The sequence below is a fragment of the Thermobia domestica genome, chromosome 16, assembly GCF_964235325.1.
Source record: "Thermobia domestica chromosome 16, izTheDome1.hap1.1, whole genome shotgun sequence".
NCBI lineage: Eukaryota > Metazoa > Arthropoda > Insecta > Zygentoma > Lepismatidae > Thermobia > Thermobia domestica.
The window spans coordinates 88,766,209-88,785,546 of NC_137469.1; the positions used below are offsets into that span (position 1 = coordinate 88,766,209).

At 29.8% G+C, this 19,338-nt stretch overlaps 1 protein-coding gene across 1 annotated transcript in view; it reads left to right on the plus strand.

Annotated features, from left to right (window-relative positions):
- LOC145673233 (dual specificity protein phosphatase Mpk3-like) overlaps positions 1–18,277 on the plus strand; it is a 95,754-nt gene extending 77,477 nt beyond the window's left edge. The window contains exon 4 of the mRNA XM_081742729.1: positions 876–18,277. Coding sequence (XP_081598855.1) covers positions 876–1,270 — 395 coding nt within the window. The 3' untranslated portion in view covers positions 1,271–18,277. The remainder of the gene's footprint in view (positions 1–875) is intronic.
- Positions 18,278–19,338: the final 1,061 nt, after the last annotated feature.

Consider the following 19,338-nt stretch of genomic DNA (forward strand, 5'->3'; position numbering starts at 1 on the left):
GTTTTTAATGAATTTTGCATTATAAATTTAATATTACTTAAAATTAAACGGTTGCTAGATTTATTTTTACGAAGTAAGGGTCATGTTGATAGTTTATAAGAAGAAAGCAGTGAAATCAAACCATTAAAGTTTCAATTTGTTTCAGAAAGAGAAAAAAAAGTTCCCCACGTAAATCAGTCTTCTAAGAAACAAGATGCGCAGGTATTAAACACTACTATCGAATGTTTATGGAAATAATATAGAATTTTAAAAAAAGTTCCCCATGTAAAGCAGTGGTCTAAGAAACAAGATGGCGCAGATATTAAACACTACTATCAAATGTTTGTGGGAACAATATAAAATTAAGATAAAAAGTTCTCCATGTAAGTCAGTGGTCTAAGAAACAAGATGGCACAGGTATTAAACACTGATCAAATCTTTACCAGAGTGAATAGCTGACTAAACTATAAGAAACAAATACGACTATCCGGCCTATTTTTTTTTCCTACACTAAATTAAACTAACTTTTCTTATCAGCAGTACAACTGTCGAAAGGACTTTAACAATCATGCGTAAAATGGCTTTGGATTCAATTTATGTCTCCATTGCAAATAATTAAGGGCTTTGTATTGTGACCAGAGAAGGCACGAGCGAGATTGACCTACTTTTCTCTTGAATAGTGTTATGTACCTTTAGATGTTGAACTTTGAGAACAAAAGTTTGTTTTATTTGTGGTCAAACTATATTTTATTTGACTATGTAGTCAACAATTTTTTGCCACTATATACAGGAAAAGAACATGTTATATTTATTTATGCTATACACTTGTTAGCATGCTATCATACTTGTCACAGTAAGCCGCTAATTAATACATTTTTTTTTTGTTTCCTTGGCAGATGAGGCTCGCATGAACAAGAAGGGCGTATTGGTACACTGTTTAGCTGGCGTGTCTAGGTCGGTTACCATAACCGTTGCATACCTTATGTATAAAATGTCGATGTCGTTAAATGACGCTTTCAACTTTGTGAGAACAAGAAAATCTAACATCGCTCCGAACTTCAACTTCATGGAGCAGTTGCACAATTTTGAGAAAGAGCTCCAAATGCGCTCCGGAGGAAGACGACCTTTGCAGGAGAGCTGCAGCTCAGCGTCAGGTCCTTGTTGTACCTGTGGCACAACTAACTCCGATTGCAATTGTCAACCTCTTCCGCACTTTTTGAGTCCTCTTCCAACAGGAACGAGCCCCGACAGTGGCATTGAGTTTGACAGATGGACTTCAGTAACTGAGTGAGATGAAGAGGGGAGGGCACCTGCCCGGTCCACAACCTGGAATTTTTAAAAAGGAGTGGAAGCGGCCCTCCCCGGTGGAAATTAGGAATAAGCTTTATGAAGAAATAAAAAAAAGAATGGTTGTAACAAAGTTCTTTGAAGCAGCGCACAGGAATCGATGTTATTTTAAATGTTCGTTGGGAGCACCGTGGCAGGGCCACGTTGGTGCTTGCTGTGTATTTGTAGTAGTCCTGTGGCTGTGCCACCTTCAAAACATGGAGTTCATGAAGAACTCCACAACAGAAAGAAAATATTTTAAGCCGAGATAAATGCTGAATGGTTTTGGCTGTTAAATTGTATATCTGTCTCAGATGTTGACATGTCCATGTGAAAAGCAGGCGAAATCAAATCTGTTTGTTAATGCTTGTATCAGTAGTCTTGCGTGTGATAATTTTAACAGTGGATGTTTTGTATTTTGAGGTGAGCAAGTAAATTGATTTGAGTAGTACAATGGATCTGTGTTGGAGAAGACACAAAATAAAAAAATCTGTTTATGTACATGTATATGTTTTGGAATTTAGCAGCGATTGTTGGGAACCATTTTACACTAGGTTTCAATAACAAAAAAAGTGATAAATGCTGCACTCCTGTAACATACGCACATCGAGCAGTAGTTTGAAACTGTTTATTGTCTAGATTTCAAGTAATAAATACATTTGCCATATGTACTAATCAGCTTCTATTAGGTTAAAAGTATTTTTAATAGATACTCGTTTCAAAATCTACCGTATATATAAGAAAAAAATAATGTTGTTATAATCGTTAGTTTATTATTATTATTATTATTATCATTATTATTGAAGTTACAGTAAATCATCGTGGGGAGATTTGGCTTTTAACAAAAATTATAATTGAATTCGTGTAGTATATCATCAATAAGATAAAAAAATCCGTTTAAGAAAGTGAACATTTGTAATTACTTTGACTGATCTATACGATTTCGCAAGTAAGAAAACTAAAAGTTAAATGAAGACTGAAGGTGAGTAAGGACGCATGGTTTCATTAATCTAGGCAATTGTTACTTATAAATGTTATATATGTGACCAATGTCATAACATTACATACATATCAAAAAAAGCCAGTAGTGTTGTAGAATGTTTTTTTTTTTTTTTTTTTACAGTTCTTAAGATACTTGCAAGTGGTGAAGAAACGATATAACGTAGTTGATGGATATATTATATGGAGTACATAAAAAAATCAAATGATTAGTAACTAAAAAGTAAATGCGTATGAAAGGAAGCTGTTAAAAATAATATATATGTAAACTATATGATAATATTATAGCTTTACACTTTTTTTGATATTTGAACTTAGAACTTTTTATTTTATAGTCAGATATTTATTTAAAAAATATAATAGGCAGAAAATAAGTTGTTTTCCTCTCATGTTTACCCAGGGTAGTTTAAAAGAAAAAAAAAATAGAAACTTCTCCAACTTATGCTTACCCGAATATGAAATACAAAATAAACAGTTGTAAATATAATTTTGATATTTCGTAGAGATCCATTATGACCCTTTGTCAAAATTAATAACTGATTATGTTAATTCTGTGCGTACAACAATTCATAATAGTGATTTTTTAAAAATTATTTATTTGTACTGGTGTGAAATCAATTTATGAAAACGCTTGATGCATTTGTAGCTTTAAAAAATTTCTTTTTTGTAACGCTTTGTCTTAAAAATTGTTTCTGTTCGAAATGTGGTAGTTGAATAACTTTTAAGTTCTGTGCAGTTATTAGAATGTTCATATAGCAGAAAATCTGTTTATTTTGCTGTCCAGAAAGCTTTATTATGCACTATAAATTCGTCCAAGTAACACATCCGTCTTGTAGAATTCTTTCAAAAGAAATGCACCTCATTTACATTAACATAATCCAAAATTATTTCACAGTAATTTTCATTTACGAGTATGTTACTGTTAAAACACATAAAATATTGTGTAATCTAAAAGTGAACTTCAGGTTTCATTATCATGAAAGAAGCTATGATAATGATAGAAGTACCTAGGTAGATATTTATAATACATTAAATTTTATAAGTAATGTAAAAAGTAGAATTACTTTTTTTTAACGGCTATTCCTTCTGTCATACAAGATGAAATAAAACGTGGATCTTTTGAAATTTCTCTAATTAGTCCAATGAATTAATAGAATACACATTTTTATTTTCTTTTTCGTAATAATAAAGTTTTTTTAAAAAAATTACATTTAATAAATTTCTAATTGATCAAATTTTTTAATGCAAGGTTAGGTAACGTAGTTATGCTAGCTGAATTTAAAAAACAATACTTAATGTGCAAATTTGAAAACTTCCCATAACCCTCTTTGTCTTCCTATGAATATCAGTTTCTTTAATTAAAATAATTAATATATTAATGTGTGTACTTTAAATGTAATTTTAAAATTGAAAGTTTCATTATTTCCATCGAATTGTTGTTATTATCTTAGATGTTTTTTAAAAATTATCATTTGAGAAAGCTTCTAATAGGCAGGAAATATACAGTAGAATCGTAATTTTTATGTGTATTTAATTGCATAGTACTATTTTACATAATATATTTTTAACGCACGTAATATAAAATTAATAATCTAAATGATATGATTCAAAATGCAGATTCATTTCAGTTAGTTCACTTTAACATATGCTGAAAAGTCTTGCTTATAATCATTATAAACTATCTCGGCGGAATTTGCATTAATTGTATCTTTTTCATATACAATACAACCATGCATTCTTATATGTATCAGCAGCATTACGATAATTACATCATTATCCACAGATTCATCAATATGCTGAGATCCTTTGATTGGTTCGGTATTTCCAAAACAAAATGATACAATCGAATATGACAGAAATAACAAACAAAACCTGTAAAAGAAAAGTAATATTTTCTTCTCTAAAAAAATAAACTAATTTAATGAACAGAATATCATACTTCTTGTATTTTTATTTTTAAAAAAATTCATGTTTGTAATTTTATTTTTTTTAAGAATTTATGTTAATAATTTATTTACAATCGTATTTGGCGTGGAAAAAAATTGCTCTCTACGACACACCATGTCTACTTAATATTTTTTTCCTTCTTTGTTGTTTTCCGAATCAGCTCACGAGATTTGTTCATATAACCGGTACATATTTGACTCACTATATTACTTTTCTACATATTATAATTTAATATAATGTATTTATAAACCACACAAATACTTGACTTTTCTATGTAATACAAAAATAAATATAAAACACAAAACTAAAATGTAATTATGAAATATTCTCATCTAAGCACATTTAATAATTAATCAATGATACTTACAGAAAAGCTTTACGCTAAATACAAATATTAATGTTCTCTGCTACCAGTGATGTGTAAGATCAAAATGGCAAATTATTATTATTTAAGAGGTGAGAAGTCGAATAATTTCAATGATTCTAAATTACTGTTTTTTTCTCTATGTATGTTTAAATATTCTAAAATATGGAAACATACGGTATAGTTTGCTTGAAGTATTTGTACTTCAACATCCGATACACAAATTTTAAATTTAAATGACCATTGAATGAGTCAGTACTGTAATGAATTGAAAACTTAACTTAAAAATGAAAAAAATAAAATAAATCATCAAAAGAAACAAAAAAAGTAGACAATTATCCATTTAGTATTACAGGATTTCTTTTTTCTTTCGATATCAGTCGGTGTTAGTAAAATTTCAATCTGCTCCGACATTTCACATATCCCGTAAAAGAAAGAAAAACAAAAGTATTTGTATCTCATCGTATGTCATTGACATCAGAACAAACTAGCAGGTGTGAAAACTTTTCACCTGTACTGTTTCTTTTTTTTTAAAAAAAAGGAACTAAACATAAAATAGACAAATTTGTGTACATTTGCTCAACAATATTGAAGAAAATGTTCGGCAACAATTTGTTGATCTCCTGTTTTTTTAAATCTGTGCATTCCATATGTACGTCACTTGGTAGTTACGTATAGAGTATAATTCTAGTAGGCGACTGATTTCATTAATTAATTCATTAATTGAAAAAAAAGAAGAAGAAAGGAAGAAAAAACTTAGGCTACAGTTTTAATATTTACATTTGTCAGTTCATTGTAAATGTGCGTGAAAGTGTTTTTTCTTTTTTAAAAAAAATCCGTGTAAAATTTCAATATACACTGTGTTGTATGTATATAAACACTGTATGATGAATGAAGAAGTCGTCATTACAATGTTTCTTGTCAACTAGTTATCTTTACAAGTTTCTATGATGTGAAAGAATATTACTTGTTATATGTATAACATCAAAGAGGATAACCTTGCTGGTCAGGATTATCTCGTCTTATCTGTCCAAATGTGGTAGCTTAAATACTTTTTATGAGGTTGCCTGTTGTCTATAACAATTATATATATATACATAATTATAATATAATATATATATATATGAAATAAATGTTGTAATCTATAAATAGTTGTAACAAAGTAATTACAATATCTATTTGAGGTCCTGTTGACTTCAGAAAGTTATCTTTTTTCGAAGGCTGCCGAAAGAAACAGATAAGAATTCATCAAATTTTAAAACAATCAATGGAAACTTTAAAACAATAAAAATATAAATAATACATTATTTTGTTATCACACTGAGAAAGAATATAATGCATTATCATCGTGCTCTATCATATGAATATACCTTGACGTCTAATTTTGATAATGCCATTATGTTCAGGGCAAGACTTTGACATTAAGGTATGTCATCTTTAAGATTTAAAAAAAAAAAAAAAAAAAAAAAAGGAAAATGATAATTTATAATACAAGTTGGTTATATGAAAATTGTTAATGAACTTGAAATATTCGTTACATTATTTTATTCTGGCTTTGTTGGTTATTGGAAAGAATCTTTTGTTCTTTCTTTTCTTAAATTGAATATGTATGTATATAACAGAATTTAGTCTGAATTTGCGAGGAAATTTGTATTTTTTTTTTCAAAGTTGGAAGCAAACAAACAGCAAATGTTTTACCATATCTGAATACATCTTATATAAATAAACCCAAACACAAGCATTGAAAATTATTAAAATACTCATTTTTGAACTTGCTATATAGGAAATTATTTTATCAGGCTTAAATCCTTGAGCCTCGATCAAGTCATTTCAAGAAGAGTTTTTTTAACCAAAAAAAAAAAAAGTGAGACAAGTAAAGAACAAAAAATAAAAATGTATTAATGAGCGACATTTTATATATTTTTCTATTGACTTCTAAAAAATAACGCGAATATCTTAATGCTATATAATTTTTTTTTAATTTATTTACCTTTACTTTCCTTTCTTTTCTTTTCTTTTTCCTTTTAGTTTTTCGTAACTATTATGACAAAGAGTCAAGGATTAAAAATTCTACTGGAATTTCTAAAATAAATATTTTAAGTTTTTATCGAAAAAGCATTGTGTTTTAATAATGTAACATATTTAAAGTAAGTTCTTTTAAAGTAATTTCTAAGCTTAAGTAAAGATTTCGTGAAATATTAATATACATCAGTGAAGAATCATCTAGACATATTTGGTAAAGTATTCATAAATTCTTGCTTATCAGAAGACAATTATCTATTTCATAAAATAATGGAAGGAAGAAAATAATATATATGCGGGATTTATAGATTAAATTTCAGTAACTATAAAATGAGAATGAGAAGCTTCTGATTAGATTCAGTTAGAACTTGTTTTAACATTTTGTTCTAGAAATTTGGAGAAATAAGGCTTTGTGTATTGCAAGAAAAACAATACAAACAAAATTGTCTCTAATGTGATGTATCATCGCAAAGATATTCTCTCTATGTTAACATAAAACGTTCTCCAAGTAACACGCCATTTCTCTTTCAAAATAACTAACGCTGAAGAAAATTCGAAAGAATAAAGCCTTCTAGAACTTAAAAGTTTACTTTGAAATATGTGATGATTATGGCTCTAGAAACTCAAAACATGTGGCCCTACACAAGTTACTAACCTTTTTTTTTTTAATCATCTACACTACTGTGAACGTTATACAACAGGACGTTGTTTCTTTTTGTAAACTGAAAAGTCTCCTTCCGTATCGAAACTTATTTTGTACAAGACTTCAAATTCTGGAGTCGATTTTTGAAATACTTGTGCTAATATCTGCAATCTTTTGTTGTTTCTTTCTAGTCACCGATTACATGTATTTCATGATTGCACTCTTTCCCTCAAGGATGAAGGATTTTTTTTAAAAATAATTATCTATTATTATTAATATTGTAATTTTATTTTAAGATTACACTTTCTGTCGCTATGTTGTATACTCCACGTAAGGCCAAAGGAAAACTAGAGACCTTTGAAGAAGTCCCTCATTTATTGCAGGGGTTTGATCCTGTTATACACCGTTTATGGTGTACATATATTCATTTTCAAACCATTTCGGAAATAACTTATACTTATCAAAAGAAACGTTTGGGGTCTCTAGCAAGAGAATCATCCTATACAGTAAAATTATTTGCTTAGATTATGTTTATAACTGAGTAAGATGTCATGCTCATATTGTATCACGATCGTGACTTGGTATCAGACTAAAATCAAAATACTTTATCACAACATTTTATGGTACTTCCAGTTTTGGATGACTAGGTTTTCTAAATTTGGTTGTTTTCCTTTTGTTGAACTATTTTATTTATTATTTTAAAAAAGAAATTACTCTGATTTTACATGGAATTTTTTAAAGAACTATACATATTTTGTACAAGAATTGATAGATGTAATAATACTGAGTTACACGCCAAGTAATCCGTAAATTTAAGTGCACATTATTTCTTTCAGAATCCATTATTCATCGGCTGTCTTTCATGATCCATAATTTTCATAACTTTTTACATTAATATATTGGAAACAAAACTAATGATACAGGTGACTGGGATTTAGGTCTGCATCTTAAGATATAAAACCTTAATTGAATTTAAAGAGAAAACTAATCCACTGATAGGTTTGGAAGCTTTTTAAAATAAGCTGTTTCATTTCCAATTGCAAATTAAAATATTCTTTCGTATTACTTAACTATAAAAAACATGGAATATAATGAAGCTTTCTTTCTTTCTATCTGAGAACTCTTCGGATAAAATTTTTCAGAATTAAAATTAATCTCCGTCCGTTCTTTTAGATACAACGAGGACAAATTATCTGCACTGATAAATAAGTAAATAATCGTAACTGATAACTTTTGTGGGCATTGTATCTTCTTCAGCATCGTAAATGTAAGTATTGCTGTCACTGGTATGTTACTCACTTAAACTGAAAAAAATTCCATGCATTTTCAATCTTCTTGATTTGACGTAAGAATTTACACTTCAACGTAGAAATAAAATGTCTTTCTCGGTAAACAATGATTCTCTGGGTTTAGAGGGCTTAGTACATCTCGTTTTGTGACACATTGTAAAAGTCTTAACCTTTTTTTTATTATTATTATTATTAAACCAATATTTCAAATTAAAATTTTATTTATTTGGTATCAAGGTTGGAATAACGTGCTGTCTGACAAAAATTGCTGTATAGCGAACATTTCAAGATCAGTTAATTTGTTTTTAAGAGGTGCGTAACATGGAGATTTCAATAAGAAATTATTGAATTAAGAACAACTTAAATAAGGTTGTACTTAAATTTGCGGACTACTGATTTTGTAATTGAGACTTATCAAATATACAATTGCTAACAAAAAGTGCATATCCTCTGCGTCTTGTACACAGTAACGACGCTAGATGCGGAAGGGGCAAGAGGGCGATTGCCCCTCCTCTAGACATGTTATATGTAATGTAGGTCAAGTAATGTAAAATTATATCCTTTTTAATTAATCCTCTCTCCCCTCCCCCCAAAAAAATTAACGATGGCGTCGCCACTGTTTCCACATGTTCGGTAAATAACATCGAAATAAATTTACTTTTTTTTAAAAAAATATATATATTGTCCTCATCTTTCCCTTTTTTTGTGTCTTTGTCCATGTATATCATTAACTATGTAAAGCTAATTAATATTAATACTCATATCCTCCAAGAAAATTACAAATATATATGGCAAAGTTAGTTAATCAGTTCGGAGGTTATTGAAGTAGAAACCTGCAAAGGAAGAGGTATGCACCTTTATTGGCGATTGCTTGTGTTTTACGTGATATCATTGGTGTTGAATAATTAAAAGTATGTAACGCACATTAAAAAAGAAGATGATGATGATGACTGACATTCAAGAGATATATGTATATACGAGAGTTTGTTGTAAAAGGAAGTGTTAAGAAATATAGCATTCTAACTGGTGCACAACATCTAATACTGCCATTTGTCCGTTTAAATCCACTTTTGATGTGTGTGTTATCATGTTATCCATTTTGCACAGTGACTTTTAGACTGTTTGATGTAAAATAAATTTCCAATCAAAAGATCTCATGTAAAGTAGGGAAAAAAAAATAACATTTCCACGAAATTAAGAAAAATATTTACTTGAAGTAGATATCTTTACTTGTTGTGTGCCTTTGTTGGATATCTAGTTAGTGGTAAATTTTAACAATGGAAAACAGAAAAAAAAAGTAATTAAAAATTACTGACAGCTTTCTAGTTTATTAAGAGATTCTGTGACTCTTCTTGTGTAATGTTAAATGTTTTCAGAATTACCTGTTGTACAACATTTTTAATGTCTGTATTATCAATGGACTAAGTTATATCATTTTGTGAACAAATGGATGTGAAGCGATGGTTTTTATCAGTAAGCGTGCTCTTGTTCAGTATGTTTGCATCTGTTGTGTACATATATATATATATATATAAGTAGTGAGTGCGACATGAGAAATGTGTCATATAAGACAAGAGTTCGCTTGTGAACAGTTTGTAAATAATTTTTAACGTTCTTGGTTCTTAAACATTGATGTGCCATACTCTTTGTTAGTGTTCCTCTTTAATTTGATTTTTTTTTTAAGTCTATGAAACTTTGCATGTGCTTTTTGGATATTCCATATATATGTGTGTGTGAATGGAATACAATACGTTTAATTGTATGTATGATGTTTGCTGTTTTAAGCAAAGCAAAACAAACAAAAGCCGGAAGAGAGAGAGAGAGAAAGAAAGAAAAATGAAAGAACATTGCAAAAGTCTGGTCAGTAGATGATATGACTGTACTACCTCAGTTAAGAATGAACTTAATCCATCAACAGAATATCCAGAAACGTTTACTTCTATTTTTTTTTTTTTTTAAATAAATTTTTGTCTTTCTGCAAATGCCAGTCTTTCTAACGTTCTGTTTGCTTTGCTGTGTGTAAAATATTTCTCTCTTTTTGTTTTTTTAATATTTCTTTTAATATTTGAGAACAGTCTTCCGGTGCTACTGTGCAATGGTGCAAAAGCACAACCTAGTTGAATATGATAATTCTTTTCTTAGACTGATAATTTTGTGAAAAGTGAAGTTTCTGAAAAAACGACAGAGCAGTATTGAAGAAGAAAGGGAAAAAAATAATAATAAAAGTGTCAAAGTGTTGGCAAAATAATAAAAAAAAACAGTTATTAATATATTTTTAACCTATCCTTTAATATTATTATTTCTAGTTTTTGAACAAGATATATTGTGTGATAAAAGTAAACTTACATTGCAGTCCGAACAACGAGATATCATTAAAAATACTAGGGCTGGACTTTGAACACATCAAACTCGGCACTGACAATTAAATCTTTTATTTCAAGAATTGTAGATACAGACAGCTGAATGAAATAAGAAATTTTTCTTTTGCCTATGTGTCTGGTCAAATTAAGTTCTTCCCGTTGTTATCTTACTTCTTCTTTTTCAGTATTTGAGGAACGAAATGTGCTCTTCACTTGAAAAGGCGCGAAATCGTGTTTTTAAAATACAGATATAGATAAAATTAAATATACAAATAAATTTTATTACATTATTGTCAAAGTTCTGGAGCTTTCCACAAGTACACGAGCACTATAGCGTGACACTAAATTCATTCTGATATTTCTGATCTAATATCAGATCCAGGTATGGTGTTTCCTCTTAATAATGAAGATAAAATAAAACATTTATCGCACGTTTTTCCTCACGAGACAGAACCACGCAAAATCTGAAATATCAGGCGGAATGTAGTGCAATGTTACACCTTGTTAAGTAGTTGGATTTTTTAAGTATTACATTACTATTTAGAATATTGCTCCATAGTAACTTATAATATACTTGAGAAAGGAACCTTGTACTTAAGTATTTATTTTTTTAACCCAATTATAATATTGCTAAGTTTAAAGTACACGCGAGATTTATCTTCAGGCAAACAGACAAACTGCAAAAGCCAGGAAAGTAAAAGTAAACTGAGCATTACTCACTCATAGGTTAGAGCTTCTGAAACCTTCAAAGTAGTTCTACGGAAACATATATATATATATATATATATATATATATATATATATATATATATATATATTATTGAATATCATTGGTCGCTCGCTTTGTGTGACAACAAAAGTTCTCAAGAAATGTTAATACGTGATACTGAATAATGATCAGTTTACCTGTAGCTTGATTTTCCTCCCTCTTTGAAGTTTCTCTGCCTGGAAGTAAGTCTGACATAAACTTGAAAAGTTTGCAATATTATAGTTCAAAGTTCAAATACGTGAATGGTAAGTGCAAGATTACAATACATTACCTTGATTCTCAAAATTGGGAAACATCAAGTTTTTCGTTTAAATAGTGCCGGGTATATAGACATATTTAATAAGAAATAGTGTATCGTTTCTGATTACACTAGAAATAAAAAAGGGTAATACTGGAAAATACTACGAAACAAAGTATTCAATGCCTTTTAGGTATTGTTTATTCTTGCATGATTTGATTTTATGCCCATTATTTACGACGCCATATCCTCCTGATGCTGTGTGTAGTAGGACTCATCAATAATTTTCTATGTGACATTTGAACTGGTTCTCCATAGTGCGAAGTTGTAAATGTAGGCTGTAAACTACTTTACAACTTTTTGGTTCAAAGTAAGAGTGCTATAACAGTACTTTATAGTACGTCAAAACATGACGTCAGCAAGTAATGGGAACTATACCTGAAAGATAGCAGCCGCTACTGAAGAAGCTAATGCAAACAACAATTGTAAAAATAAGTAAAAAATATAAAGTCAAACTGAAAAGATAGAGCTACAATCAGCCCGTATTTACATATAGATCACAGGGACCCAGGACGGCATATTGAAAAGATCGAGATCGAGATTGAAGTAATGATATGTGGGGAAAAGTCTGTCCACGAGAGAGAAATTTAAGGAAAATTTCTAGTGAGAACTATGTTGGTACCACAGCGCGACCGAATTTTCTCATTACGATGCTACTAGCACTAGGAGGAGCTGAGGCTATTGTTCATTGACTATAATATTTTGTCTTTTGTCAATTTGTGTGATGTTTTTCCTTATACATAATTAAATATGAACAAATACAGGGAATGGGGAAGGGGGGGGGGGAAGAAGACAAAGTTTTTCTTGACGTAGGGGACGATGAAAGTTTAAATACGGCTCTGCTATAAGTATATCAGAATTTCGGTAAATTTGCCACAGAAAAGTTAAGTTTTTATTTCAAAACGTCTAATGTAGAGAATTTCGTGACCTGTGTAAAACTTGATTTCTGTAACCACTAAGTCAAAAATAGTAGGAAAATTATATATATATTTTATAACCTGAGTCAGAAGAATATAATAAGTAATCAAATTATTCAAGGATAAACTATCTTGAAAAGATAACTGTTTTGTTTCATAGCGTTTTCTAAGTACTACTCTCTTGTGAAGTTAAAATTTTAAGTTACTATATATTTAAAAAATGTAGGCAGCAATCGATTAATGCAGTGTCTGCAACTAGCGTAATTTATTTAAAATGGAAGAACTCTTTATCTGTGCAAGTTTTCCAAGACAACTAACTAATTTTACTATGGGAAGGGTATTTGTTGTCTGTGACAGAAGGAATAGACATATGAAGCACGGTTTTAGAACGTATGCCTTACAATACCGAATGGCAAGAATATTTAAGAATTCGACGCCGTATGCCTATGTTTCTGCGATCGTAATAATATGCTAACCTTTTCACTGACAAGGATGCGTAACTTACTTGAAGTCCACATTCAAATTGAGAACTTAAATTACATTAATTTAAATATAATTTTAAAACAATCGACACTGATATTTTTTTTCTCATATGAGTTTTCCTACAAATATAATAAAATTGTTAGATGATCTAAAGATAAAATATCATTTCATCTTCATACAAAGCAAATTTAAGAATTTGGATGCTTGTTTTTAGGCAGGAATACGATCACGTTTTTATTATAAATTTGAAAAATAAAATCTTTATCTGTATATGGAAAGCAGTGATGAAATGTGCGAAGTGAATGATGTTGAACCAGCCGTAGAATAAAAGTAACAAATAATCAATATAAAGAATTTTAAATGTTATTGTCTTTGTGACAGTATCAAATGCAGTTGTCCCTTTCAAGAACAAACACATTCAAAGGCATCAAAAATGGGATGAACCAACATAGGAAATAGGAATAAAATAAATAATTAAAAAATGAGATACTCTGCGCTTCTAATTTTTTAAACAATCCTCCTACATCATGCTACTTGAGTTTTTACGTAATAGTAGTATTTCTTAACTTTGTGTCTTATAATGATTTAAAACATTTCTGTGTTCATAAGAGGTTAGGTCGATTAATTTCTCTCATAGAAGTCAATAATGTCCTTTTAAAATTCGTTGTGTGAACGTAACGTTGAATTGCTTTGGTGATTTAAAAATAAAATAAAATTATGCGTATTACATGATTTAATTATTACGAAAAAGGTAGGACTTATATATGTTGAAATTGGCGTATTCATGATAAGTAATGTATTATTGAATTTTTTTGCAAGTACACTTCTCTTCATGCTTTTTCCCGTAACATTGCAAATACTGCAAAAACAAATGTTTGTATTGAACAGATCTTGTGCCAAATATATTTTATGCATTTCTTATCGGAAAATTGTTGAGAAGAAACAAAAGATGAAAAGGTCAGTGTTTGATCGTCGTATTTTTTTTTTTTTATTACACACATGAATTAAATAATATCTCGAAGACATAACAAAGTGTATATATTCCTCGTCGAGAGAAAGTAATGCTTGGTCAGTAATTACCTAATTTCATAGTATTGGATGTAAATCGACAAGTTTGTGTGCTAATTGAAATTGGAAAATTTAAAGAGTGGTGATTAAATAAACGAAATTTCTTTCACTTAACCTTTGTCAGTACACATATACAATTGTATGTACAGTGCTGATGTATTGTCAGTGACCGTATTTTAGCTTAGCAGTTAAAATTCTTCTTGTATTCCCTACCAAATACATGTATCATCGTTATAAAACATGAATTGTGTAACTTTTTTGTCGTGCTTTGTAGTGTTACAACAACTGGAATTTTTCACTTCTGCTTAAAAATTACAAGCCTTGTTTAACAATGGCAATAAATGCTAATGAGAAACGCACACGAGTGACAATCTTAAGTGTCTTTTGGCTGCCTCTTAATCTTGCTAGATAGTAATTATCTGTATCGCTAATCATTACTCACAATAGATGTGTGTTTAAATAAGCATATTGTGAAAACTAACAGGCATTTTGAAAAATAATTTTTATAGGCTTTTGAGTGACTTCTAACGGAGTTAGTAGAAACTTAACGAATTATTTTCTAGCTGCAATTAATCACATAATTTAGCATTAATTGTCAGCATCTATCACAAGGTTCATCATCTCGAAAGTATATGGAACATTGATACATGTCCTAATAATAACAACAAAGCCTGGTGGGGATTAAACGTTTTAATTTAGTATTTCGTGGTAATAATATTCGATAAGTATTTCAGGATATTTTCTGTTTCTGAAAAAGTATTGCACATAGGCAAAACGGTGTCTGAAATGCTCTATCTTCTGCTGAAAAGTAATTGGATATTTATTACATTCAATAAATATATACACAGTTTCCTGTTTCATTTGTACTCATCGCATCACAATTATTACATTTTTATTTTTCTCCTCCTTCGTTTACTAAAATATATAGTTACTGCGTAATGCCTTAAAGTGAATTCTACATGTCGATTTTCTTTTTTTCTCAGTTCACAATACTTTGTCGGAACTAAAGTCCAAGAGCTCAACTGGCTAATCTATACCAGAAACATAACGTCTAGAATGAGGTTGTAAGACCACCATAGTACAAGTATTATCATAAAAACTTGTCATGCACGTTAACCATACAGTAAATAAAAACGAGGTAGGATACTCAGTGTTACATTCTGCCTTAATAAGTTATTGAAGAAGGTATATGAAGGTTACCTCTTACTGTTTTCCTCATTCTGTCCCATTTGAAAGCAAGGAGGAAAAAAAAAATGGAAACCCTAGCTCCAACAAAGTTCCCTTCATTCTGCTCTTTCAGTAGATAACATTCAGTATTTTAGTAGCTGTTTTGGATATGCAAATACTTGTCACAAAAATTTAACTTTGGTACAAAATAATTATATCTTTGCAGAAAAATGAAATATATGCACAAGAAAAAGTAATTAACAATATTTTTTGATCTATCAAAGCGTTCTCTAAACCTAGGTGGTGCGCGTTAATGTATACATAAGGAATCAAAGCCAAGAATTATTAAAGTTCAGTGTAATGTCTTAGGTTTATTTTCGAATTATTATTGCACTCAAAGCAATATATGTTTCTAATAAAAAGTATTAATTACGTGCCAAATTACTTTTTTTCTCGTATTATTTTAATCAATGGTCTTTTAACGCTCATATTCATCAATTGCGTACAAAACTCATCTTTTCATCCAGTTGCTATATAATTTCAGTAGATGTTCTTGTGCATGGTATTCAGCAGATGGGTCATCGAGGACTTAACAACTCTATCTTATAGCATTTCTCATAAATTTGTTTGAGCGAAAGATCTAAAAAAGCAAATAGTCTGAGGTAATACAGAAATATGTAGATGATAATAAGTTAAATAACGTAAATGTAATTGTAAATCAGGTGATTTGCCTGTCTTTAGCTGCAGATGCAGCACCTTAAACCTTTACCGTACTGTAATAAAAAGAAAATGGGTTCTAGTTCTTGAATTATTTCTTCTGAGTGTCAAAGCGTGTAACTCATACTTTACAAAAAAAAGTAAACTTTGTCTTCAGAATCTATCACAGCAAAGTATTTTTTTCTCCGTACTTTGACACTAATTTTGTTATATTCACCAGTGATTCTAGTTACAACATATATGTTTGGGGTAGATTGATTTTACGGAGGCTGCTAGGTTTTGAATCGTTCTAGTACTTGTAGTGAGTCAGATACTTTAAGGAAAGCAAACTTAATTTTAATCCGTCTAACCATGCAACTAAACTATTACAAAATTCGAATTCCTGGGACCAGTATTCATTTTTGGCCCCCTTACTTCCAGTTTGTTTCAAACATGGTATTGCCTGGTGGCAATTCCTGTTATTTTTTAAAAAGGAAAAAATGCTTCTTCTTCTTCTTTTTTTAAATCTTCATGTGATAACTCGAATGTTATTTATTTACGTACTAAAACGCTAAAATAGATGGGTTTTATTATTTTCTCTTGAAAGAAATTGAGGAATGTTTGTTGTAAGTTAATCGTTCTATTTTGTAGGGGAACGAATTGTTGAAAGTTAAACAAATATATAAAACTCAAATATACCTTACCTTATCTTCGAAGACAAAAAGTTGGAGATGTATGTGATTTGTAAAAGCGAAATAAATGACTTTCTCACAAATTTTACAGCTTAAAGGCTTAAGAGACAGAACTTTGTCGGACAAGTTAAGTGTAATTTCTCGATTTGATTATGCAATTATAGTGTTGATTTTTATGCTCGGAATAATCTGTTACATAAATTAAGATCACAAACGTATATTTCTTTCGTAGTTCAAGATTCAAAATTATTGTTACGACCAAAAACTATAGCCAAACTAAAAATTACGTAAATTTTCTGTGTTCAAATTAAAATAGTTTAGATTAACAATTCTTTAGTTCTATCAATTTATCACTTTAAATTGGTTTACATTGCAACGAGGAAAATTAAATAAAATCGCCCATTCGCATGAAATTCAAGTACAACTATATTCGTGTTTCATTTTTTGAGTTCTGAACGAATGATTCATTTCAGTAGTTTTAGCGTACATTCAATTAGCAAACACCCAAGAGACCTGAATTGTTTTTGAGAAATTTTATTTACCAATTTTTAAGTTTATTCCCGAATTTACTAATTGTAAACAGAAATATTGTTTTATACGTATTTGTAGCTATTATTTTCCTGATAGATACGGGAAGTTGTATCCATTTACTGAATAAATATGGAAACTTAAATTAACATAGCGAAAATTATTATTATTTTAAATCATTCGTAGGGTCTCATTTATACCATGGGGCGAGGAGTCGAATTGATGTTTTCCTTACCTCAGACTATGTTGCACAATTCTAATGTATTTCCCGTTCAAACCACGTTTGAAATAACGATTTATGAGACACAAAGAATTATCAGATAGTTGGCTGAATGTTCTCATGCGCAAATAAAACTAATACGGAAATCTATATCTGCTTTTTAAGTTGTGAACAAAAGTTAAACTTCACTTTAAAAAGAAAAAATGTCTGTTGAAACTTCTATTTATAACAGCCTAAATTTTTCTTAGAATTTTTGATGAGAGACTGAAAGCTAGACTGACTATGTTATGTATATTAAAATAAAGAAGAAACTGATAACAAAAGTAAAGATTGCATGTTTCAGGATCTAAATGTGTGTGTGCGTGTGTTGGAGTTAGACTTTCACAATTGATACAGCTGTTCTAAAGAAAGAAAAATTATTAGGAACCGAGAAAAGACTAGCATTCTGCTGTTATGTGTTAATATGTTTAAACGTGAAGTAGATCCTTACATGTAGATCTCAATTTTTTTTTTAAATATTAGTTCTTTTTTTCATTCATATGACATTTTAAATTTCCCCCATACCTATACTAGGTTAGATTTAAGATTGAACTTCTCGCACCATTAGTCACGTGCGGTTTTCATACATTATACCAACATTTTGCCGACGTGCATTAAGAAAACTGCCTAGTATTCATAAATGGCATAACTCGATTTTTACCTGTTGAGTCAACAGTTTGAAGTTTGTTAAAAGGAAGCAGGTGTGGAACAGCTACTATGGATTAAGACTTCTGTTTAACATAGGCAATAAACCTTACACATTATATAAAATCTATGAAGTTTTTCAGAAAAAATGGCACGATAGTTCATGTAAACGACATATACGTTAATACAACTATATCTATGGAAGCTTGCTGTCTTGTAATTTATTAATAAACCATTTCCTTGTTGAGTTTTCGATTATGTATACTATTAAATACTATGTGCATGTATTTATGTTACCAGAGCTTCGCATAAAAAAAAATGTGCCAACAAATTTTGTACAGATCTAATCGCGTACGATGCATTTTTCGTGTGATTTTAGACTGAGTATTTGATGGTCAAAATATATGCAAAAATTAGTGAATCATAGCGCCTGTGATGTAGGCGACCTTAATATTTTTCTGGTGGTGCAGATTGCATACCACTCTGCATTTCGCGTCGTTATAATACATATCACTCATTTCGTTACTTTCAAATATTTTACATAACACTATTATTCTGCTCACGAAGCTTCTATCATACATCTGCATTAGCGTATATCTGTGTTTTAATATTGAATTCTTCTGCCATTGTTTATATATATATATAATGGAAAAATGTTTATGGCCGATATGAAATCGGAGTTCTTAACCTTGGATAACTAGAAAAAAAATTATCAAAAAGAGTATATTGACGCAAATCAACACGAAAATAATAATAAAGATATCGTCATAACTAGAGAATCTAAGTCAGAGAGAAACCTATAATAGTAACAGCAAAATAGTTCACTCACCATAATTTATACTTTGAGATGATTTGCCTTCTTGGACGGCTGAAGATCTTCCCTTACT